The following is a 25,131-nucleotide window of genomic DNA, read 5'->3' on the forward strand; positions in this document are numbered from 1 at the left end:
AAATAAATATAATTAATATTATAATTAATCTAATAATTAATATATTATTAATATATTATATTACTATAATATCAATTCTATGTTAATTATATGATCATATAACATGATAACATTATAATTATTGTTAACTTAATTAATATAATTATTATACAAATAATATTATAATTACATATATAAATATATGTTTTATACCTAAAATTATTATGAAATTGATATTAAAATGTTATAAAGTTTCTATAAAATTACAATTTAATAATAATATTTTAATAATTTTAATAATAAAAATTATTTTAATAATAGTTATTATTATTATTATTATTATTATTATTATTATTATTATTATTATTATTATTATTATTATTATTATTATTATTATTATTTTAAATGGGTTAGGAAAACTCTGTTGAGACCTCCGGCCCGCTGGGGGGCGCTGTGGGAGGCGGCACCGGAAGCGGAAGTGGCGGCGGAGCCGGCGGACAGCCCGGGCGGTGAGTGGGGCCCGCGGGTCCCGGTGTGGCGGGTCCGGCCCGCGCTCCCGCCACCTGCGGGCTGAGTGTCGGTGCTCGGTGAAGGGCTTGAAGTACCCGGTGAGGGACCCCAGTGCCCGGTGAAGGGTCCGTTCAGTCGAGTCTCGGAGCCCTGTGAGGGTCCCTGTGGATAGCCGGTCGCGGTTTGCTGGGCTCTGGGAGCCCCAGTGCCCGGTGAGGGATTGGGCTTGGCGGGATCCGTGCCTGTCCCCGCTGCCCGGTGAGGAGCAGGGTCGGTGCGTCCCGGTAAGGGGCTGAGCTGCGCCAAGCCCCGCGCTCGGCGGGGTCCCGCTCTGGGGCGGCTCTGGTCGGTCTCAGTACCTGATGGGGAGTGCGGTTTGGGGGTCTTTAACCAGCCCCGGAGGGGGGCCCGGCGGGCTGTGCCCCGGAGCGCACTCAGGGGTCCCGGTGTGCTGGGCCGTGTGAGCCCCGCTGGCCGGGGAGGGTCCCGGTGTGGGGTTCTGACGCAGCCCGGGGCGCAGTGAGGGCTCGCAGACAGCGGAGCCCCGTCCGTAGTGAGCCCCGATCTGCCGGGCTCTGAGCCCCAGTGCCCGTGAGGTTTGGGCTGGGCGAGCCCCCGATCCCCGCTCACGCAGCCCAGCCTGGGGGGCCCTGCCGAGCGTGGTCAGTTCGAGCTGTGCAGCCCCTGCGCACCCACCGCAGCTGGGACAGCTCCCCCTGCACCCCGCCATGCCGGCCCACGGCCCCTCGGCGTCCCGCCGGCCGCTGCTGGCCCTGCTGGTGGCCCTGGGCTGGCTGCTGGCGCTGCAGCTGCTGCTGGACCTGCGGGCGCTGGGGCTGCTGTGCGGGGCGCTGGCCGTGCTGGGCGCCTGGCTGGGCCCGCCGGCGCTGGGCGCCCGCCGGCTGCGCCTGGAGCGCTTCGTGAGCTCGCTGCGGGCCCCGGCCGGCAGCCCCGCCGACGAGGGCCGCCTGCAGCAGGAGATCGCCAGCACCGTCCGTAAAGTGGTGCGCGATTTCGTGGCCTCGTGGTACCGCACGGTGAGCAGAGAGCCGGCCTTCGAGGCCGAGGTGGAGAGGGCCATGCTGGGGCTGGCGGCGGAGCTGAGGCGGCGGATGAGGCGGGTGGACCGGCGAGCCCTGGCGCGCCGCCTGCTCCTGCTCTGCGGGCGGCACCTCCAGAGCTTCCTGCGGGCGCGGGAGGCGCTGAGGGCTGACCCCAAGGGCGGCCGGACGCTGTGGAGGGAGTACAGCCGGCTGGCAGGGCCGCACCCCGCGCTCCTGAGCCCCGCGGCCGAGGTGGGCTGTGCCCGGGCCGCTGTGGACGCGCTGCTGCGGGCGCTGGTGCCGTGGCCGCACCTGGAGACGCGGACGGGACGTTTTGTTGTGGTGGAGCTGGTGGCCTGCAACGTGCTGCTGCCGGCCATCAAGAAGATGTCTGATCCCGACTGGATCAACCTGCTGCTCATTGGGGCGTTGTCCAAGAAGCCCCGGGGCGGGAAGCCCCACACTGCACCCCCAGTGCCCGAGTCCTTGCCTTTCCCGGCGCAGACAGACACAGCCCCTGGCGGGCTATCCCCATCTCCCAGGGCTGCAGAGGGGCTCAGGAGAGAGGCAGGGGCTGCTGCAGAGGAGGGAGAGGAGGTGAGCAGGTCATGCCATGCAGAGGAACTGTTCCTGCGCCCCCAAGCGCTGGGATCCCTCTTCCCCTGTGAGGGTTTGGAGCTGGAATCCCCTGCACCTGATGCAAGCCAGGATGTGGAGCTGCTGGCTCCTTCCATCGCTGGAGAGCCCCTTGAGGAGCACCCCCAGGACCCCTCTGTGCCAGAGGGAGCTCCTGCCTTGGAGGATGGCACAGGGGACCTGGAGCAGGGCCCTGGCCCCAGCTCGGATGCTGGCCTGCTTCCCACCTCTGCTTTGAGCTCCTGCCCTGACATCCAGATCGAGCCAGCGGTTGAGAAGGAGGAGGAAAGCCCAGCTGTCCCCAGGAGGTTCTCCTCACAAAGACCCTCCAGCCTGGGGAGAGATCTGGGGGCAGCAGAGGGCCCAGCACAGTTTCCCCCAGAGCCCGGGCAGGGCCTGCCCCTGCTCTCATCCTCCCCGACAGCTTCCATGAGCACCTTCAGCTTCGAGCCCCTGAGCAGCCCCGACGGGCCGGTGGTGATCCAGAACCTGCGGATAACGGGCACCATCACTGCCCGGGAGCACAGCGGCACCGGCTTCCACCCCTACACCCTCTACACCGTCAAGGTGAGGCTCCCTGGGCAGTCACCCCCTTCCCACATCCCTGCCGCCACCTGGGCTGGGCTTTGCAGCTCAGGACTTGCTCTGTGTGTGTCTCCACAATAAATTTTGGCTGGTAGAGGGTAAATACTGGGCACCCTGGCTATTTGGCTGTGGCATCAGGGTTTCTGTAGGGTCCTGTGGGGCTGGTTGAGTTTTCCTGCTTTTGGAACCATCAGTTCCTTCATCTTCAGGGAAGGGTTGAAGCGAGGAGTTGCTGGGTGGGGCCTGGGGACTGAGGGGCCAGCAGGGAGCGGGGTTGTTTTGGATGTGTCAGGATGATGCCTGTGCCTTCCTCCTCAGTATGAGACAGCCCTGGAGAGCGAGGCAGCAGGCAGCCTGCAGCAGGTGGCTTACCACACCGTGAACCGCCGCTACCGCGAGTTCCTCAACCTCCAGACCAGGCTGGAGGAGAAGCCGGAGCTCCGCAAGTTCCTCAAAAGTCAGTGCCTGCAGTGGCTCTCTGAGAAAATCCTTCTCCCTCTTGTTCCTCTGTTCCATTCCCTGTTCCTCTCTGAGGGTTTCCTGCCCGGCTTGTGCAGCTCTAGATGCTGGGCTGTGTCTCCTGCCCACATCCTCCATTGTTCTGTGCAGAGCTGGCTGGAGGAATGATTTCTCTCTTCTGGAAGCAAATTCCAGTGTTCCAAAATATTCCTTTCCCCATTCCACGACAGTTGGCTGTGTAATTTTGCACCATAGCAGTGGATAGAAATACTGTGTATGACCTTGGGCTGATACCAGGCAGTGTGTGAAGATAGCCTTAATTACTAGAGCATTAAGGTTTTAATAAAGACAAAAATCTGTATTTAGATTTTAAGATTTTAATTTTTAATCTTGAAAGTTTTAGATTTTAAGATCTGAAAGTCTTTTAAATTGAGATTACTGTAATTTTGCAGTTTTTTCAAGCTTGCCAGTGGGTTTGTTTTCTTTGTAGACATCAAAGGCCCAAAGAAACTGTTCCCTGATCTGCCATTTGGAAACATGGACAGCGATAAAGTGGAAGCCAGGAAAAGTCTGCTGGAATCTTTCCTGAAGGTGAGACGTTTGTGTGCCCCTGTGAGCTGAAAACAGAGCTCAGGACAGCTTTGTGCAGACAGTGGAGCAGACTCCAAAATGATCTCAATCTCCATCTGTCCTTGCAGCAACTGTGTGCAGTCCCTGAGATTGCAAACAGTGAGGAGGTGCAGGAATTCCTGGCCCTCAACACCGACGCCAGGATCGCCTTTGTCAAGAAGCCTTTCGTTGTCTCCAGGATAGACAAGGTGGGAAAAGTGTGGAGCTGCTTACCTGGGCCCTTTCCAGCTGCCCCCAGAGATTTCTCCTAGGCTTCAGTGTCTCCTAGAAGCCAAAACCCTTTCTTTGTAGCTGGGCTCAGCTTGCCCAGAAACCCCTAAAGCTACAGAGGGTCAGAGCTCATGTTAACGAACCTATTTAATAGAAAATCCAGTGCAAGTCTCAGAACTCCTAATATATTCAAGTAACAAGGGTCAATCCAGTAATTCAGGGCAGTGCTGGCTTTGCAGATCGTTGTCAATGCCATCGTGGACACCTTGAAGACGGCGTTCCCCAGGTCAGAGCCCCAGAGCCCCACGGAGGATCTGAGTGAGTCGGAAGTGGATGGAAAATCCCAGGCAGATGGGAAGAAAGCGACCAAGTAAGGCTCCCTCAGCTTTCCAGAGCAGGGAATTCATGCACAAACTGAGCCCGTGGTGGGGAAGAACTCACTGGGTGCTTTATGTGTTGTGTAGTAAATTCTGTCGTACTCTAGCTGAGTTACTTTCTCCTTCCCTTGCTGAACACAAGTATTTGAGCTGCAGTTTATCTAAAGGGTTTCCCAGGAATCCTCAGCTTTCCACAGCAGGTGGGTTCTTCCTCAGGGAGCTCTGAGGTGCTGCCGTTTGCCAGCAGAGACACTAATGCTCCTGGGAAATTGCTTTTTAACCTTAAACATGTGCATTGCTTGTATATGCAGGGAGTGATAGCAAAATACAGCTGTAAATTATCTACCTGAAGGTTCCCTCCTGCCTCTCTCATGTGTTCCACACAGTGGCTTTGCCCAGAAAACCTGTAAATAGCTTTTTATGAGTCATATTTAACATTGTTTCATGTATGTTCCTCACCAAATGTTGGTGCTGCTGACAGTGCCTAGTCTCATGGAGATTGTCTCATCAGTGATTCTTCTCTCAGCAAGGAAGGGAAGATTTCTCTACAAGTACAGTTTTTTCTTTCCAAAAAGTGATGTTTTGCTGGAAAAAGCTGCTTTGGACAAAAAGACAAACTCACAAAGTACAAGTTTGGAACCATCTTGGCTGGAAAGAACATTCTTTAATGATAAACAGGCTATTTTACAACTTGTCCCAAAATCCCAGCGTCCTTTCATATCCTCCTTTTTGTGAGTGTTTATAATTGGATTTCACAATCCTGCTGAGCGTGTTTCACCTCAGAAGCTTTTCTGAACACTTCCCTGTGTGTGCTGCAGTGCTCACACCTGCCTGACATCTGCCTACGTCTCCCTATCAGCTTCTGTGTGGAATTCCTCCCTGTGGAATGCTGGAAAAGCTTGGCTCAGCTCAGGTGTACATGAGGAAAAGTGCTTTAATGCTTTTGTTGTGTGTTTTCACTGCCATCTCCTAGTTATCCTGGAGGCAGATGCTTGTTCTGAACCACTTCAGGTCTAATCAGATTTCTTAGCTCGGATGTGGACGACAGTAACAGGCCATGGGGCTTGGCTGAGGATGGAAAACTCATGGCTCACAGCTTGCAGAGAAAACTGACTGTGCCATGGCTCTGCTTTTCAGGTCCAGGCTGAGGTTCTCCTCCAGTAAAATCACTCCAGTGCTGAGTGCGAGTGAAGCTCACGACAGGATCGTGTACTCCATCAGGGAGGGCAGCGCTGTAAGTTCAGATCCTCTTGTAATCCTCTCACAACCCCAATCACTGCCCCAATTCCCTGTTTGGGAATTATCAACATCCACCAGGCTTGTGGCTGCTGCAGCCTTGTTGCCACGTGCCAGCCCTTGGCAGAAGGGCAGGAAGCAGCCCTGGTTGTGCTGTTGGCTACACCAGGGCACTGCAGAGCCCGGGCTCTGTGGCACTAACACACTTTTGTAGGTCTCTGGCAGCCTGTCGCTGGCTGCTATGGAATCCTTCATCCAGAAGCAGGAGAAGCTGCTGGAAGCAGTCCCCAGCAAAGCTCCTGAAGGCGAGGGAGGCAGAGAAGCCAAGGAAATCTCTGTGCAGGAAGAAATGGATGGGCTGAGCACACTGGAGCATCCGGACACTGGTGAGCTCAGCCCCTCTGTCAGTGCTTGAACTTCTCTCCCTCAGTACCACAGCAGCTGCAACATCTGCAGGTTCAGCTCCAAAGGACCTGCTCTCCTGCCTGTGGCATCTTGATGGAAGGGAAAGCAAATGAGGTTTTCCAGTGCTGCTTGGTGATTGCTCTGGGCATTGCTGCTGGTGGGAGCAAATTGGGTTTTGGCTCAGTTGTGTCACTGCTGATCTTCACCTTGGTGTGCTCAGCACAGTCACTGAACAAAGAAGTTTCTTAAGGACATGCTGCTTAAACTGGCAACGTTCTAAAATCAAGCTCTTACAAAAGAAAAATTGGCCAAATTACAGTTTCCTGATAGTTTCCAGTTAGCCATACACTACAAAAGGACCTTTTGAGATTAAGTTTACATAGATTTGATGGGAGTAGCACAAATGTAATCTCAGTTCAGGGAATGATGTTCCCTTTCTGATTCTAGAACCCTCCTCTGAAGCACAGGGCTGCCCCAGAACAGTTACAAGATTGTCCTTAACACATACAAAAATATGTTCTCCAGTCTTTTTCTTGGAATAGCTGAGCTGTATCAGCTGGAACTTCCCAAAAACTTCTCTCCAGTGGTTCAAGTTTGGCAAGCTCTGACTGAAAGCACGTGTTTGTGACAGGCTAGGCCTGGTGTTCTGAAACCCAGCCTGTGCTACCAGCTTTGCCTGTAATCTTGGAAGACATGCCCACGGTTTTTGGAGTTGGAGGCCAGGGTTGTGCACAGAGAGGCCAAGTTAGCTGAACTTTGAGGGAAATGGAATGTCAGTATCTCAAATGCTTGCTGGTCTGGGATGCTTCAGGCTGGGCTGGCAGGGTGAGGGGAACAAACATCTGGATAAAAAGGCAAACCCATGTCCCTGTCTGCTCATGGAGTGACTTCTGGGAAGTGGTTGGCCAGCAGCTCTGCGAGGAAGAGGATTTGGATGCTGTGGGAATAAACAGCTTGCTGAGGATGGTGCCTGTGTGAGGTTATGGGGAAGCTGAACACCCTCCTCCAGTCTCTGCACTGGGAAGTCAAATCTTGGGGGCAAAGCAAGTGGGGAGTAAGTTATGCATGGCCCAGAGCAAGAGGTGCCAAGTGCCCTGTCCTTTGCAAGTGAAATCCTGGAATTAGTCCAGCTTTTAGGAAGTAGAGGGAAGGAGAGGTGTGGGGTCCAGAATCCCTCTTACCTTTATTTCCAGTAGTAAATTATGAGTGTAAATTGTCTCTGTAGACAGGTTGGAAGATGAGGCATGAGGGGAGCCAAATCAGGGAAAGCTGCTGCACAGGATCTCACCTGGACAGCAGAGCTGTGGCAGCAGCCTCAGGTCGGGTTGGTGGCCTGGGAGTGGCTGTCTGGGGCAGCTTTGTGGCACATCAGTGAGCTTGTTCAGCACAACACCTCGGGGCCAAACAGCATGAAAGTAACTCCTTAGCAAATAGAAGCTGTTTTTGCTGAAGGCTCTAACATCCTCCTGAGGATCAGAGGGAGGTCTGGTGTCTGTGACAGCAAAGATATTTGGGTAGGTGTGTGGGTTTGTGTTGTAACTGGTGAACCTGGTTTATCCAGATGTGGATATTCATCCCCCTTTCTGCCAAGACTGGGATCGGCCACACGATGGCAGCCCGCAGCCACCAACAGTGCCTGGAAAACCGCTGGGAGAAGGGAAAGGAATGGGGAAGACCAGGATAACAGTCCTCAGCAGTGCACCTCTTCTGGCTGCTGTCACCACCTGTCGTGGGCACATGGCCATGCCTGTGCATGGACTGGGATTTGATAATCCTGCTGTTTAATGGAGGAGCTGAGCCTTTGGTGCAGCCCTTGGGGGAGATATCCTGGGAGATATCCTGGGGCTGCCTGGATAAAGTGGAAGTCAGAGAGTGGGGAGGGCAGGGTCCCAGGCTGTCTGGGCTGCAGCAGGTCATCTGTGTGTGCACAAAGGGCCAGGCTGGGGAGAAAAGAATGAGTTTGGGATGATGCCTTTCACCAGACTTGCCCTGATTTCACCAGATTTTCTTCACCTGCCCCTCCTCTTCCTCCTGGCAGACTCCGAGACAGCTTTGGCTGACCTGGCGCTGGACGTGCTTCGTCTGGTGCTGGTGGATCACTGGAGCTGGCTGTGCACAGAGAACATCCAGAGGGTCTTCAACCTGCTCTTTGGGACCCTTGTTCAAAGGTAAGGCCAGAGGGACCAGCCTGGCTGCTCTGGGAGAGACATCCCTTTGCAGACACAGTTGGAAGTGGAGCTCATGCCAGAATGCAGATAAATGCAGAGTGTGCAGCAAGGTTCTGTACAGCAGGTGCTCCATGAACGTGGAGTAAACACCTTGGAGATCTGCACTAGGAGCTGCTTTCTCTGTGAGCTGGTGCAGCTCTAAGGGGCAGCCTCCTGTCCCTTGATATCAGGGAAGATCCAGCCCTGGGAGTGGGAGGCTTGGCTCATGCAAGGGCAGCAGTGCCCAGCTCCGTGGCTCTCCAGGGAGCATTGGCCTCCTGGTCTCTTGCTGCCCAGGGCTTCAGCTTGTTCCTTCTGCAAAAGTAGAATAAACAGGCCCAGGGAACAGATTTGTCAATGACAGCTCAGAGTGTGGTCTCTGCTCAGTGCTGCACCCCTCTGCTCTGCCTGTGCCTGGGGCAGGGACCCACACATGGAGTAGGGACAGGCTTCCTTTCCAGCTGGGGTGGACTTGCCAAGCTTTCCTGGGGCCAGTTCCTCTGGGTGGTAAGGCTCAAGGCCAAGACACACAAACAGAGAATTCCTGTTTTTTGGTGTAGGTTGGTGACTATCACTAGCTGAAGATGTGGTTTTTAGAGTACAAGGGAAGCCTTCCCTGAAGGGCTTGGGAGAGTCTTGGAGCACTGCTTTTCCCACTCCTGTGCCCTTTCTTCTCCCACAGGCATCCAAAGCCAGCATCAGAATGTGCAGGGCAGCTCATTATAACCAAGCTGGTAACTTAAGCTGCCCTCAGCAGAGTTTGCCAAAGTGCTTTGAGGTCAGGGACTGCTGTCCTTCAGTCCTGCTCTGTTCCTTCAGTGGCAGGAGGTGGGGGTGGCTCCCACTCTCCCAGAACGGGCTCTGCTCTCTTGGGAACAAGCTGCAACCCAATCCGTGTGTGCGAGCACAGAGGTATGAGAGCTTCAACAGGCACATCATCACCTCCTAATAAGCTGTGTCCTGGTCACCCAGGGAGCCTGCAGCACCCACACGTGGCTCTGGCATTTTCCACTAGAGAGGCTGGGATACACACAGCACGTCCTGGCTCTGGGAGGTGGAGGAGCTCCCTGAGTTGTGCTGGTGGAGTAGAGTGAGGAGGAATGTGTTTGTAGCTGCTCCACTTGAACAGGTCAGAGGGAACCCACATGTGCTGCAGGCAGAGCTCTGGCTGGGGGTGATATGGGGAAGCCCTGGGACTTCTTGGTGTCCCCATCAGTTCAGGGTGCAACTGCAACCTCTTGAACAGCCCTGTGTCCGTGCTGAAATCCACGTGTTGAGGCTGGCTCTGCTCTTGTTCTGGGACAACCAGGGGACAGGGGAAAGAGTGGCACAGTGGGGACTGACCTGTCACCAGGAGGATGATGTTGCACCTGGATTGCTGCAGGGAACATTTTCCTCCTATTTCTGCTGCCTGTAGTTACCTCCTCAGTGGAGGAGAACTGGGAATGGGGAGCCTTCCTGCTGTTTGCCATTCACCCTGTCCCTGAGACTTGTACTCATTCCTGGCCCAGGTGGTCACTACTGTCCTGAGCAGACCAGAAGGTCAGACCTGCTTGTCCAGGGACAGTGTGAATTTGGTGACATTTCTCTTCCATTTAAGTACTTACAGCTTGATCACTGCTTGGCCAGACCTGGCACTGCCATTCTGGCTGGTGCTGTGTCTGGGGACCCTTTACAGGTGGGGAAAGTACCCAAAACTCTTCTGGGAGCATCTGCTATTCAAGGAATTGTTATTGCTCCTTGCTCTGAGAACAGGCAGACAAACATGGGCCAGGAGATGGATTTGTGTTGTGTCTTCAGCAATTGCTGGTCACAAAGCATGAGTGGGCATCATCCCTTCAGCAGATTAGATCCTTCCCTGTTCTGTCAGTGGCTGGGTTGGGTGCAGGGGATGCAGAGGAGGTGTCCTGGCAGTGTTTTGGAGGGGCTGCTGCTGGATACTCCTCTGCCAGCTTGTATTTGGGGAGTAGGTGCTGCCCCTGCTGCCTTCATGCAACTGCAAGGTGATGATTCTGCTCTGGCATGAGACACTCAGTGCAGAGTGATAGAAATGACCACAAACCAACAAAACTCACACCAAGAACGAGATCCAGCTTCTCCCAAGAGCCAGTGGCCCTCTGCCTGTAGGACTTTCTCCCTTGGGCTGGCAGTGCCACCCGATGATTGCTGTGACCGTGCTGTGGGGCCTCCCGACCTGCTTCATTCCCTGTTCCCCGTAAGGAGCATCCCACCACCCTCCTCCTTCCCCCCTTCTCCTCAGCTGGGGCAGCTGGAGCCAGGCACCATCCGTCTCCCGGCCTGTCAGCTCCGTGGCAGTGGGAGAGGAAGGCTCCATGACCGAAAAAGGGATTGTTGAGTAAAGGGCTCCGCACTGCGCTCATCCCATTATGTAACAGGGAGTGATCCTTTTTTGGAGTGAAAGGAGAGGCGGATGGAGGGGAGGCGGAGGGGCTGGCAGTGGGAATGACCCTGGGGCCGAGGATCGCTTCCAGCAGCCTCTCTGCGTGCTGGGGCCGTGCCTGTAAACAAACCCGCCGCCCGCTCCCGCCCCGTCCGGCTCCGCGTCCCTCCCGCGGCTCCGGGATCATCTCCTCTTCCCCTGGGAGGCTGCAGCAGGGACCTGTTGGCAGAGGGGAGGGGATGGGGCTATTCTGGGCTCCGGTGTTCGGTGGAAGAGCTAAGAAGCATTTGGAGCATCTGGGTGCTTTTTAGAGCTCTGTGAGTCAAAGAGGGGTTAAAAATACGCGGCAAACACGCGAACCACGCCGTGACCCCACACCCTGCCCTCAGCTGTCCCCACAGTGGCCACAGGTCTGAGGTCTGCCCGTGCCCAGCAGGGTAGGGGAAGGTGCTGGGGCATGGGTGACAAACACCACCTCTGCTTCCCCTTCCAGAGGGGAGCCCCAGCAGGGTGCCAGCATGCCAAGGATGGACCTGGGGATATTTGAGGGGCAGATCCTGGTCTGTAGGCTTTTGCTGGCTCCTTCCCATGCAGCACAACAGAAAGCCATGGCCACAAAGCGCTGAGGGGGTAAAGGTGTCTCAGCACACCCCGGCTGTCTGTGCCCTGGAACCTGAGCAGGGCTGGGGCACACAGTCTGTGCCAGGCTCGGAAGTGCCTGTCCCTGAAAGGAGCATGTGGAACTACTCAGGCAGCTTTGCTGGTGTCGTGTTCCACTGGGCATGAGTTAAAATAAATGCAAATCATCCCTGCCTTACCCAGGAGCTCAGCACTGCTTGGCTTGCTGTTTGCTTTGGGGCATTCCTGTGCTCGTCCAGGCTTTGTCCGTGTCCCCTCATCCCTTGGCCAAACTGGAAGATTTGAGGAGTTGATATTGCAGTCTGTGTGAGCTGTAGGTGGAGAGCCAGAGATGTTTTGAGACTGATTGCAGGTGACCATCATGCTTTTGAGAACTGGTTCTTGCAAGTTCATGCTGTCACCTCGGTGTTGGGCTCTTGTGGTGTGTTGCTGTCAGGCTGAGTGTCACAGGCACTTGTAAGTCAAGGGGGTCTGGAACTTCAGAGAGCTGCTGGCTGGGTGCTTTTTTCTGATTTTCTCTGAGGTTTTCTTTGATCTCTGTGCTAACAAAACTGGCACAAAGACCCTTGGCAGCCACCTTGGTCCTCTTGACTGGAAAGTGCCATCAGCAAAGAGTGGTGCCTGACCCTCTTCAGTGTCCCTGAGTAAACCTGGAGCAGCCAAGCACCCCTGGGCTGGGAGTGCCCATGGGCAGGGAGTCCTGCCAGCCCTGGAGCCATGGAGGGGCCACGTGTGACAGCTGGGACAGTGCTCCCACTTCCCTGTGACCTCCTGGCTGCCAGGTACCGCTCCAGCCTCAGGCAGTGCCTCTGAGTTTTGCTGGCAGAAACAACCAGGCAGAAATGCAGTATCAGTGCAGCTGGGGCATTTAAATCCCCTCCTTCTCCTGGTTTGTTACCTGGGGAGTGGATTTGGGCATGTTTGATGAGGATTTTTGCAGCTGCAGACAGATGGGCTGTGCTGGCAGGCTCAGGTATGTGGCAGCAAAATCCCTGTCCCTAAAAACAAGCCCCAAAGCAGCACCAGAGTCAGGAATTAGGGGAACCAACCTCATGGCAACTTACTCCTCATTTCTGGCTTTGGCTGGTTGTGTTGTAGCCGTGAGGAGCAGCAGGAACTGCAGCCTGTGGTATGTCAGTAAAAGCGATTTCAGGACTCTGTGTGTCTTCGTGTGTATATGTAAAGTAAATAAAATCAGCTTGGAAATGGGCCTCGATTCAGTTGTCTCCAAGCACCTGGAAATTTTGGATCTGGCTTTGAATCTCTGTCCCAAACAAAATTTTTTCCCTTCTTCTAGAAGCAGTATTCTTCCAAAAACAGCCACTAGAATGAAGCCAGCACTCCATGCTTTGATAATAATTGCAACATTATTTTAACTCTGAGTCTGTTTCAACAGTCACACATGCCAGCTTTCTTCCTGGATTTAAAAAAGCTCAACAACTTCCTATTTCAGATAGAACAAAGAAGAAGAGGATTGAGTGGAAGTAATGTCTCCCTGTTGGTTTTAGTTTTCCCTGATTTTAGAAGGGTTAATAGTGGATTTATGTATTTTGGTTCTGAAGTGGGCTAATGAAGCAATTGTTCCAAGCAGGGCCTGGCTGAGACAGCCTGGCCTCTCCCTGGGGCACCACTGAGAGCTTAATTGGCTCAATAAATTCTTGAAGAAGCTGTTATCAAAAGCCAGGATGCTTTGTGAAAAATCAAGGAGGTTTGGGGACGATTATTTTAATCACGTACCTTTCCCCCCTTCCCAAGACATCACAGGAAGATTGAGGGTGGGAAAAGCAAAATCCAGAGCAATTTGGTTAATTCACTGCAGGGTGAAGATGTTGGAGTCCTGTGAGTTTCCATGATTTCTTCTTGCAGCAGATGTTGAGGGAGCAACACATAAAATGGCACAGAAATCCCAGCACCAAGGGCTGGTTTCCTTCTGCAGGGATGAATGACTGCCTACAGAAAAGAATGATTTGTTTTTCTTCCTCTCTGCCCCAGTAGATGGGGGGACAGTAAGATGTCCTGCACACCCACATCTCCCAGGGTTTCTGCCTGGGTCAAGCAGGTAGAAAGGTCCCTCAGCCCAGGATGTCCCCAGCCAGGTCCAGGACAGGTTGATGGCAACTCTAAACATTCACAGGGCAGCAGGGGAGGAACGTTTCAAGAGGGAGATATTACTTTGTGCAGAAGTTTAAAAGGCCTGAGGATGCTTTGCGTTCTTTGATTTATGGAGGTGGTTTTTTTTTTTCATTTCTTTCCTGTTTCCTTCCTCAGCACAGGCTTCACCCATGGCCTGGACAAGTGTGAGGTTGCTTTGAGGGTGCTGAGCTGAGCGTGCTGCACAGGTTTCTGCTGTGTGGAGAAGGTGGATTTAGGCTCAGGTAGCAGGTGCTGAAATCTGAGCCTCAGGGCAAAAATTCTCCAGTTGTGTTTTCCAGCTCTTGCTGTGTCCACTGCAGCTACTCCTTCCTTTTTACAATGTTTCCTCACAGAGGTTTTGCAGTCAAAGCACTGAAATGTTGCTTCTCTTGAGCCCTTGAGTTAAGGATAATCTCGTGCATTATCTGAGGAGGAATTTGGGGAACAACAACTGGTAAGGTAGGGATGGTCTGGTGATTTAAGCACCAGACTTTCTTAATTTCAGAGTCATGCTTGAATGCCTCATGTTTTCCAGATGTTGCTTTTTTCCTTCGATCCTTTTCAGTACATTGGTCCCACAGGGCTTTTTTGAGCTTCTGGATATCCACACTGTATTCCTTAGGGAAAGGGGGCCGTGTTCTGGGGTGGGCAGCAGTCAAGGCTGGGCTGAACATGCTAGTTCATGTATATTTGTAGAGCTGTTTGTATTTATACAGCTAAAGCAGAGAGGCTTTCTCCTGTTCGTCATCTTCTAGCCTGGCCTTCAGTTTGTGTTTATCTTTAACCCCTGGGTTTGAGAAAATCACAATTGCTGTAGCTTCAGCTTTCAATCACAGTCAGCATATTTGACTTGACTGTTCCTTAGCTGAAGTGATCTCAGTTCTTATCCTCACCTTGATGGACAAAAAGAGCAGAGCTTTACCCACTTCTGGCAGATGGTTCCCAATCTGGAGGGTATTACATCTCTTTGTTCATTCTTAGTACATCTTTAATGTCCACACTAAGCAAATCCAACCTGTCCAGGCTTTACTTGCTGAGCTGAGCTCTGTGGATAGTCCAATTCAGTGAGTGGATCCAGCCAGGTGAAACCAAGCCCATTTACCTGTTCCTGACTCTCAGCCTGCCTTTCCTCCCTCCTAGCTGCCCTTTTGTTTCTAGGAGCCCAAGCAAGGCCAAGGTTTGCATCCCTCAGCCCTTGTTTTTCATTCTCAGGGCCTTCTTACCATAATGGACCCCCTCAGCTGACCTTGGAGTTGCAGCTTAAACCGTGGCATTAATTTGGCTCTTTTTAGCAGCCATTTCATTCCTCCACCAGCAGCTATTTCAAACAGAGGTGCCTTACAGCATGGGCAAGTTATGTCCCTCCAGATTATCTTCCAGTAGCCTTGGCAGTCTGGCTCTTTGCATTGGGCACTATCAAAGCATTCTGAGCCCAGGAGGTCACTTCATCTATTTCTGGTCTCAGCTGAAGTGTAAGGAGATGGTTCTGTGATGGGTTTATTTTTTCTTTCTTATTAAAGCTATTTCTTCATGAAATAGCAGAATGAAAATAGTAACTCATCAGCCATCCAAAGAGAAAAAAATAAGGGAGGTTTATTTATGTGTCTTGGTGGATTTATTTCTACCTGGGAACAGTGTGCTTTCAATGTGGCACATGAATCTCAAATGCTTAGGCCTTTAATAGCACCAAAAATCATCTGTGACCTGCTGGTGAAGGTCAGCTTTGAACCAGCAGATATTTGGAGTTCCTGAGATGTTAATCCTGATCCTGGTGCAACAAGTCTGTGTGATGGAAAGGTCAATTTGCCATTTTCTGGGGTTTACTCAGGTAGGAATTTTTGATAAAGTTGGTGTGACTTTCTCTGAGTTGCAACTGCATCTGTGGGAGTTGAGGGGGCATTCTTGGGATGTCCTGTGCAAGGCCAGCAGTTGGACTTGACTTTCCTTGTGTCAAGGAAATCCTTCCAATTCAGGATATTCTGTGAATTGTTTTGCTCCTCACCATTCGAGTGCTGCTGGTACAGCCTCTGTGTGTGACTCCCCAGAATGGGTGTTGGTGGTTGACTGTGGTGGAGAGGAAGGAGGAAAACTCTCCATGACAGGTCACTGCATTCTGAGATTTTCTTTTGAAGCCTCAGCTGTTCTCCCAGAGTGGATTTAGAGCCACATGGACCAGCCTTGACAGTTCTCCTCTTCCCAGTGCCTTTGGAATGGCTCCACACACTGCCAGACTGGCAAAAGGGAAGAGCAGAGGTGCTTTAGTCTGTGTTCCATTCGCACCTGCCTCTGGTTTCTCCTCTTTCTTGTCCCATTTCCTGTTTAGTTCCTTGACTTTTCCTTGTAAACCTTGTGGGTTTGGGTGCTCCTCCCCCAGCTGTCTGAGCACCATGGGGCAAGCTCCTCTTCTCAGGAGCTGCTGTGGAGCTGTGCAGGGCCCATGGAGCCACTCCCAGCTCCTGCCCTCTGCTTCCCAAAGCTGCCAGCCTAAGGAAGAAAATATCAATGGTGTTTCCCAGCTGGGAATCAAGACCTGTAAGCACTCACCTGCTCACAGGATGTGATCACATTTAGAGGTGTCACCTGGGGGCTTTGTTGCCTAATTCTGGTAGTTTTAGGGACATCCATGAGGTTGTTTGTGTGGGGCCTTCCAGCACATGTCAGTTCTCAGCTTGCTCTTGAGCTGTCTGGAAACGTGTGCAGTCCTCTGTAGGTTCAACTTTCTCTCTGTCCACTATTTGCTTGATTTTTTTGCTATTTTAGGAATGACTCTAAGAAAAAAAAATTTGTATTTTGCTTTCTGCAACCTTTTAAAGGCTGGGAAGTGGCTGTTGCTGTAATGAGTTTGGAGTCAATGTTCAGTCTGAGCTCCCTTGGTGCAGGGTTGACTCTGCAGCTCCATCCCCAAGTCTCTGAACTTCTGTTGCTTGTCAGATGTTTTCTCAGCTAGGAGAGCAGGTTGTGTAAGAAACCATGTTAATGAAAAACCATGTTAATGAAAAACTGTGTTAATGAAAACTCTTGCCCCTAGAGAAGTCACAGTTTAACACTTTAATTTGGTTGGGAATAGCTGGAGGGTTTACCACGATCCAGAGTGTTAAAGTCTGCTGATGGCTGGAGATTAAAACCCTTTTAATTTTATTTCCAGCATGCCTTTTCCCAGGCAGGACTGGGATGTGACATTTTGTCCTCTAGGACAGGTGGAAGGTTTGCACCTCTGGTATTATCTTGTAGCAGCATCCGTGCTCCGTGTCCATGGGATGCTGAGCATGGAGGATGTGCTTCCTCATTTCCAGTCCTGGGAGCACTGGGAAAATCACCTATGTCCCTGCTCTGAGACCCTCCTGGACTTACCACTGCACCAAGACTCCTTTTCAGGTTTTTTAATGCCCTCTGCTTTCCAGCTGGCATTTCCTAGGTGTGCATCCCTCACGAATTGCTGCCTTCACCTCATCTCCTGCTGCCAAAGGGGTCCTCACCCTGCAGCCCCTCTCACATGATGCCAACCTGCTCCTTTGCCCTGCTCACCTTTGGCTGTTGCCGTTCCCCACTCCCCAGCTGTGTGGGGAAGGACACCCTTGGCCCGAATGCCTCGCCCAGGAAGAATGCAGACAGTCTGGCAGAGCGCAGGTTAAATAAAGTTTGCCTTGGCAGGGCTCTTGGATGTACTCGGAGCTGCCGGGGCGTAGTGGTGACGGAATTGCAAGCACGAACACCAGCTGCCAAGAGGAACGGGTCTCCTGGCCCTGCTGGCTGCCTCCTGTCCTCAGGGACTCTTGAAGAACTGGCGAAATCACAAACCTTTTCCCTTCCCCAGCGCCGTGCCGACACTCCCAGCTCTGCTCCCGCCAGTGGGGCCAACAGCACCGTCAGTGCTGCACCCTGAGTCCTGCTGAATGGGATTCATCCATGGCCTCTCCCAATTCTGAGGGAAAAGATCTTAGGCAGGGCAAGTTCTGGCTGATGGCTGTGGCTTGTGCTGTGACGTGGGGAGTGATTTCACATCTGGGCAAGAGGGTCCATCCCTGTGGCTGATTTAGAAGCTGTGCCTGGCCAGCCCTTGGGTGGTGGGGACACATCATCCAGTGCAGCTGCAAACGCCTCCGAGCCCTTCTGTGGAGCAGGGATTTGGGGGTTTGCAGGTGGTTACTGTAGGAAGGGCACAGCAGGAGGGACCATCAGCAGCTCTGTTGGATTTTGGATGGGAACAAAAAAATTCTTGGCTGTGGGGGTGGGGAGATGCTGGCACAGGGTATCTGGAGAAGCTGTGGCTGCCCATCCTTGTAAGCATCCAAGGCCAGGTTAGATGGGGCTTGGAGCAACTTGGTCTAGTAGAAGAGGTCCCAGGGTGGAATAAGATGAGCTTTAAGGTCCCAAAATTGAACTGTTTGGGGATTCTGTTATTTCATTTCTTGCCATCAGTGGATGGAGCAGGCCTGGGTAGCAGGGCAGCATGGACAGCAGGATGACGGGGGTGAAGCATCAGGATGTTCATGGCTTGTCATCCTTGGAGTGTGTTTTGGGCTCAGGAAAGACATTCTTGACTGTCCAGGTAGCAGAGGGACTGGTGAGAGGAGCAGAGGGTACCAGAACAGGGCTCATGTCCTTCCAGTCCTTCCTGGGGGCTGTTTGTAGTTGAACACCAGTTCCTCCAGCTCTGCCTCAGATTGAGCTTGGAGATAACTTAGGAGCTTCAGGCCAGTCGTATCCCTGGGCTGGGCTTCCTTTAGTGAGCAGTGCTTCACCTGGGTTCCTGTGATTAGCAGGGTGATGAGGCTTTTTATGGCCCTCCCTTTTCCCATTTGTCTGTAATGCAGGGATCATATCCCACTTTTGGTGCATGGAAAACTCAGCTGATAAACAGTTGTGAAAATCTTGGGTGTACAGACATGAAAACTGCACATTAACAAACCCAAGGAAGCTGATTTACCCCTCCAGGGCTCTTGATGAGTGGAAATATCCCAGCCTGGTCCCAAGCTGGACTTTTCCTGACCTTTCTCCCTCTCCCTGTTCCTGCAGGTGGCTGGAAGTGCAGATGGTCACCCTGACCTGCACCCAGCGCTGGGTCCAGTACCTCCAGTTGCTCCAGGAGTCCATCTGGCCTGGAGGAGTTTTACCAGCAGTGCCTAAACCCCCCAGGACAGAGGAGCAGAAGAAGGCAACAGCAGAGCAGGCCCTGCAGAGCCTGATGGGGATCTTGCCCAGTAAGTGTGTCCCGGAGACTTGTCAGCTGCCCTTGGGATAGGAAAATGGCTGGGGAACACTCCAGTGCACTGGAATCTCTGGAAATGTGGTTAAATGCAGAGATGGAGACTGCTCGTGCCAAGGCTCTGGGAAACCTTCATGACCCTTGAGGTTTGATGGTTTCCTGCAAGCAAAACCCGGAGTTTTCCAGTTCTGGATAGTTTGTGTAAGGATTTGGGAAGCAGCCCAGCTCGGAGGGAAGGGATGTGTGTCTGGGCAGTTCCAGGCCGTGATTCAGGCTCCCAGTTGTGCTGAGCTGCCTCACCAGGCAGGGCTCAGGACAGCTCTGCTCCCACCTGCTGCCAGAGGGTCCCATGGGGAGGGAAGGCACCATGCAGAGCCTGTGGCTTTCCCACTGGACTGAAATCCTGAGCCCAGCTGCACTGGATTTCCCTCTCTTGAAGTTTGACACAGGGACCTTTAGCATTAAAGCAGCTGCTGCCTAATCCATATGAGTGCAGTCTGAAATTTAACTCTTTGATGTAGTGTTAAGGGCCCTCACTGTCCTTTGGGAATGAGAGAGCACTGCTGGTGTGTGCCCTGCTAGCCAGGAATGCTCTCCTGGCACCTCCTCCTGTCCCAGCCTCAGAGCACCATCACAAGCTTTGATTCAGCACCCACCAGGAGAAGACTGACCTGTGGAAACATGCACTTCCCAAAGCTTTGTCTCCAACAGATGTGATCCAAGAAATCCTTGGGACCAGTAAGTGTCGGATGAGCTGGAACCTGGTGCTGGAGTCGCTGAGCCAGCCTGTGATAAACAGGTATGGGATTGTTCTTTACCCTGCTGGGCTCCGAGAGCTGTGCCCAGGGTTTGGCCAGTGCTGCTTGGCACCCAACACACCCAGCTCATTATTCCAGACTTGCAATATCAGGAGGCATCTGCATGTCCAGGACTTCAGTCTGGCTGCAGGTGATTGAGCCAGTCATGTTAATTAAGTTGTTTGGCCTGCTTAGTTAGTTAATGTCAGGGAAGTAAGACAAATCCTGGTTTCGTTTGGTTCTGGAGGAGCTGCAAGTCTGTGTAGGGAATGTTTCTGTCTATTCCCAGTGCTGTGTTTGGTGACAGACAGCAGAGAAATGAGGGTCAGACTGGACATCAGGAGGTATTTCTTCACTGGAAGGGTTGTTAAACATTGGAAAGGGCTGCCCAGGGTGGTGTTGGAGTCCCCATCTTCTGAGGTGTCCAGGGAGCAGCAGGATGTGGCACTCAGTGCTCTGGTCTGGGTGACAAGGTGGGGATTGGGCACAGGCTGGACTCAATGATCTCAGAGGTCTGTTCTATCTTCCATGATCCTGTGATCCTGTTAAACACATGTTTTGCTCCAGAAGATGCATTTGTGTTTTCTGTGCTGCTCAGCAGCTTCAACACCCACTGGTTTGGAGGAGGTGGAAAAAGCTGAACCACCTCTGAAAACATTTCCACTGGAGACCCAGTATTGTTCCTCTCTCCCCTGGAGCATTGGGACACTCCTTCCTTGTGCTGAGCTTTGCCTCCCACACCCTGACCAGCCTAAGCTCTGTCTTTTCTCCATTCCAGGCACCTGGTGTTCTGCCTCCTGGACATTCTGCTGGAGTTCTTGGTTCTGAAGGATTCCAGCAAGGATCCTGAGGCTGCAGCTGCCTGTGCCTGCAGTAGCCAGGACAAAGGTGTCCCAGCACTTTAGCCAGGGCTGGTGCCTCAGCAGTGGAGGAGAAAAGCAGCCACAGGCATGCAGTGATTGATTTTCAGCCTTTACTGAATGTGCCTGGGAGCTTCTTGTAAGGAATTTCTCCAGCCAGTGCTAAATGAAGCTGCTTCCAGGCTTCTCTGTGTCAGCTGGGGGGTGGATCAGACCCAGTGTGAGGGGCTGAAGATGCTGTGCAGCATCTGCTCCATTGCTGACCTGATGGAGAGCCTGGAATGAACCAGCCTGACCAGTTGGAGAAGGAACCACAAACCCCGTGGTCTTGCCCCACCTCTCTGAACATCTCTAACACCTACAGGCAGAGGACCAGAATTGCTTTTGTGGCTTCAGGGCCCACCTGGCACTGAGAGTTGGTGTGATGGGATCTTGCTGCCCCTGCTGTGTGAGCAGCCTGCCCTGTGCCTGCTCTGCACCATCCGCGTCACCAGAGGGAAGATGAGGAAAGGATGGACTGGGAGATGTGGTCCTGAGTTCAGCATCCCACTGCACAAACACCTGGGAGCTGAGAGCAGGGCTCAAAGGTGCTGCCCTGCCTTGGGGACCAAGATCAGCTGCTTCTCCCTGCCACTGCTCTGGTTCTCCATCGAACAGGAGGGTGCAGGCAGGCTGTGATCCTGGGAAAGAGACTCTCCTCACCCTGGGGAGAAGGGGTAGCTTGGCTGGACTTCAGGATTTGCTTATATTCTGCTTTCTGAGTCACCTTTTAGCCCCTGGGACAGTCACCTGGAAGGCACAGAACAAAAGGAGCTGACCCCTGTGGGACACAGCAAGTAAATGAGCTCCCACACAGACGTGGTTGTCACAGGAAGCTGGAAGAGGAGAGCCCAGGGGGAATCCTGGATGTGTGTCATGGACAGGCATGGTGAGACCCCAGAAAAAGGCTTGTGAGCCCTGCCTGGGCTCTGCTGTTCATGGCTGTGTCACTGGGCTTTGCTTTGCTGTGCTGCTGCTGCAACAGCTCTGTGCAGGGCTCTGGAAAGCTGCTCAGGTCGTGGAACGTGGATTTGGAGCTGCTTCTCCAGGTTGTTGAAGACTTGAGTGGTTTTGTGAGCATTTGTTGCTCAGCAGTCAGGTTCCTGGGAGTGCAAAAGGACTCAGGACATGCACCAACAGCTTGGTGAGCTGCTTTGGTGTATTTCTAGGAGGAACACAGACTGCCAGTGCTGGGCTTGGCTGCTGGAGGTTCCCTGCAGAGCAGAGGAGACTCCACGCAGGGAACCGTGCAGGACATGCAGTGTCTGTGCTGCAGCACCAGATGTGAGACGGTTTCATCTCACAGAACCATGGAATACCAGGCTGGAAGAGACTGCCTGCAGTTTCTTGGAGCTGGATGCTCCATGGCATGTTTGGAGAAAAAGCAGTGCAACTCCAACATGCCTACTCGGCTCCTCCCAGAGGAGCTGCTTAATAATGGGCACACAGCAGTGTGAGCTACTCTGTGCTTCTGTTGTGTGCAAATACGGGGAGGGATCATTTTGCTGCAAGCAAATAGATTTTTAGGGGGCTCTAAGGACATCCCAAGACCAGGCAGAATCCAATGTCATGAAGCAGATCAATTCTGCATCACTGTTGGAGCCATTTCTCAGCGGGGAGGCCTCAGAGATGGTAAACTGGCCACCTTGGAGAAGAAGGGAGATGTGTGTGTTCAGTAGTTTAGGAGGAGATGAGGTGGAGAGTGCTTTGGGATAATCCCAAATGGCCAAGCAGGACTCAGACATATCCTTAAATATCTGCTTGGAGCAACTGCTTCACCTTGTCTTTCAGTGCCAGGCTCCTGTTTCCCTCCTTTTTCCTCCTGCTCCTATTCACCCACCAGCTGTCAGGACAGGAACACAGCACCATCAGCAGGGATGAGGCAGCAGAGCCCTGTTCTGCTTGGTGGCTTCCCAGATGTTCCTGGTGTTCCTGTTTGCTGTTGCTTCCTAATTAATTGTGTGGCTTTGGAGCTCCAGGACTGTGCTCTGTCATTGATTAGGGATAATATTAAGAGGCTTTGCTGAAGAGGATGATGGAGTGCAAATTATCTACTGCCAGCTCCAGGTTAGGGAAAAAGTCTAAAACAGTCCCTGCACACACTGGATGTGGCACTGGAAGGATGAGCTGACACTTCTCCTTTGCCAGGAAGCCCAAATTCTCCCTGCTTTAATCCCCATCTCTGAAATTATGCAAATGACTGAATATTCAGTCCTCCAGATGGAAAGAATTAGTGATTACTGCCAGTTTGGGAGCTGGTGCTTTGCTGGGCTGGTGCAGCAATGATTTGGGGTTGTCCCAGCAGCAGCAACCCCTCTGAGTTAAGATACAAAGAGCTGGGACAGAGAGACAGAAAGGAGATTTACTTATGTGCCCTCTCAAGGCAGGGTTGGGAACAGACCTAAGGAGTTGGAATTGCAAAGGGGTTGTTTTACTCTCCAGAACCCCTTTCTGCTCTCAGATATGAGGGGTTTGAGCCCTTTCTCATGCTCTCACTGCCTGGGCTTCAAATCCCCATTCTCTCCTGTGCTACAGCCTTACAGCTGAGGTGAAGTGCCCAGGAGCAAGTAGCCCCTCTCTGCATCATGTTGTTAAGGAGTAAAACAAATCCAATAAAAAGCTCAGCTTTTCTTCTCCTGTGAGTTCTTTGCCTCACTGTGATCCTGGGATTAAACTGAGCACAATGGTGGCAGATCCAAACTTCTGCATTCAGGTGGGCTGAAAGTTTATTTCCATTGGACTAAGACTAGAAAAACTGCTTTGGTAAAACAAACAAAGTTGACAAAAAAACCTTAAGCTTGCTCAGTGTGTCATATTCCCAGCAAGCTCCTTTTTTTCTGCAGGAATTTGCAGAAGGAATTTGCAGAAGGCTCCAGCCACCTCTCTAAAGGGCAGGTGGTGAGAGCAGCCAGATTTATGTCAAGGAAGAGCTGCAGCCTCGTGGCACGTTAGGTAGAGAGCAGTACCTGCCTCAGGTGGGTGCTCAGCTCCCCCTCTCCAGGTCCTTCTGGCTGTGTGTGATCTGCCTCCAGCCCACCACTTGCTGATTTTGTAAAGGCTTTCCCACTGCCTTAGTTTCCCAGCTGACTGGAATCTTCCTGGAAGCAGGGATTGCTCCTGTGTATGAGAGCAGTGGTGCAGGGCTCCAGGGCACCACTCTAAGCTAAATAACTGTTTAACTAACTAAATAACTGTGTTCTTAGGGGAAAAGAGTCCCACCGTGCACTGACTCCCTGTCCTGTTTCTGTACTCAACCCTCTGTATCAGCTGTTTGTGGTGCTGTTGGAGTCTGTGTGAATTGTGCTGTCTGGAAAACCCCTTTCATTGTTAAACGGGGAGCAAACCTTCACTCCTATGTACCTGTGTGCAATAATACTTTCTTTCAAACTTACCTCTCTGTCAGAGTTTAAAATTTGCCTGTGGTCTCTAAGGGGAAGAGAAGAACACGAGGGGAAGAGGCTGGGGGTGAGGGGGAAGGGGGGAGATGTCTCCCAGGTGTCACAAAATGCACAGCCAGGGCAGGTGGCAGTGGGTGTGGGACAGGTTTTCCCTCCTGGCACAAGTGGGACTGCTCAGACATGGGAAAGAACAGAGTCCTTAAAGCTTGGCCAGGAATTGAAACCATTTCCCACCCCATCAGCATTGCTGCTTTCTCCCTGACACAAACTCCTTGGTTTAGGCTCTCCAGGGAGTCTTAAAACCAGAGAAGCAATGTGGAATATCTGCCTTTCTTCTGGCAAACAGGGCAAGACTCTCCTAAAGCAGGGATTGTGCAGGCCCATCTCCTCTTCCCTTGGGCAGCACTGCTGAGGAAACTCTCCTTGCTATCAGTGCTGCAGTAGGAAAGCTGGTAAGCTGTAAGGAAATAGGGAATGTCTGAAAATGAGGAATTCCACATGAAATTGGTAATATTATGTCAAAGGAAAAAAAAAATGAGAGGAAAGAAGAAAAACCTGATACAACGAATGCTTGGGTCATGTATTTTTGTGGATTAGCTGCGCCACGGAAGGAGCCCGTGCACCCTATGAAATCCATTCCCCGCAAGCCAGCGAACATTTGTACAGCACATGATGTGGGATCACGGCTGAAGCCAAGTTCCCTGGGATAATATCCACCCCGGGGTAGATTGGGCCACTTCCAGTGTCAACAGGCAGAGGATTAAGCATTTATCTCTGCAGAACAGGCTAATTAATACCAGATCGAACTCGGGGCTCTGCTTGGAGCTGAATTTGTGCCTGAGCATGGTTTTGCTGCCTGCAGCCGAGTCACGGGCAGCGGGAGGATGTTCTGGGTGCTGCAGGATGCAGGCAGTGCCTCGGGATCCTGGGATGGCTCTGGGATCCCACCAGGCTTCCCCAGGCAAGCTGAGGGTCAGGTTGCCACCTGAGGGGGGTTCTAGTTTTCCACCCTTATCAGGAAGATTGTTCCAACCAAAAGCTGGAAGAATGAAATCAGGGTGCTGTGATTTGCCATCTTCCAGGTTTTAATGGAAAACCCAGGTTTTGGCACTTCTGGCTTTGTTGAAATAAATGAACACCATTATCCTGGCCACAGTCCAGGTCAGGTAATTATGTTCTTCCTACCTTAATGCCACTGCAGGCCCTGTCTCTGCTGGATATGTTATACTCTTTAATTCCTGTCTGGAACTTGCTTATTATGTTACAGAGTTGTTTTTTTTCCACTCTCAGTAGAATTTGTGCACAGAGCACCAGCCAGGCCCCAGCACTGAGCTGCTAAAACAGGGCAAAGCTGCCTTAGACATTTATTTGCTTGTGCCTG

General features: G+C 52.1%; 1 protein-coding gene across 1 annotated transcript; it reads left to right on the plus strand.

Moving 5' to 3' along the window:
- The first annotated feature begins 403 nt into the window (after positions 1–403).
- Positions 404–23,743, plus strand: SNX19 (sorting nexin 19). The gene is made up of 11 exons (XM_063417664.1): positions 404–2,735; positions 3,072–3,210; positions 3,703–3,803; positions 3,911–4,030; positions 4,292–4,422; positions 5,567–5,663; positions 5,880–6,051; positions 8,109–8,238; positions 18,467–18,651; positions 19,368–19,455; positions 20,232–23,743. Exons 1-11 carry the CDS (start codon positions 1,218–1,220, stop codon positions 20,356–20,358), a joined length of 2,808 nt encoding a protein of 935 aa, XP_063273734.1. The 5' UTR covers positions 404–1,217; the 3' UTR covers positions 20,359–23,743.
- Positions 23,744–25,131: the final 1,388 nt, after the last annotated feature.

Source organism: Prinia subflava, chromosome 22, assembly GCF_021018805.1.
Source record: "Prinia subflava isolate CZ2003 ecotype Zambia chromosome 22, Cam_Psub_1.2, whole genome shotgun sequence".
NCBI lineage: Eukaryota > Metazoa > Chordata > Aves > Passeriformes > Cisticolidae > Prinia > Prinia subflava.

Excerpts from the sequence above, each read along its gene's own strand:
- SNX19 (XM_063417664.1), top strand. The coding sequence starts at position 1,218 with ATGCCGGCCCACGGCCCCTCGGCGTCCCGCCGGCCGCTGCTGGCCCTG. Across the intron at positions 5,664-5,879 it reads CCATCAGGGAGGGCAGCGCT|GTCTCTGGCAGCCTGTCGCT; the intron begins GTAAGTTCAGAT and ends ACACTTTTGTAG. Across the intron at positions 6,052-8,108 it reads ACTGGAGCATCCGGACACTG|ACTCCGAGACAGCTTTGGCT; the intron begins GTGAGCTCAGCC and ends TCCTCCTGGCAG.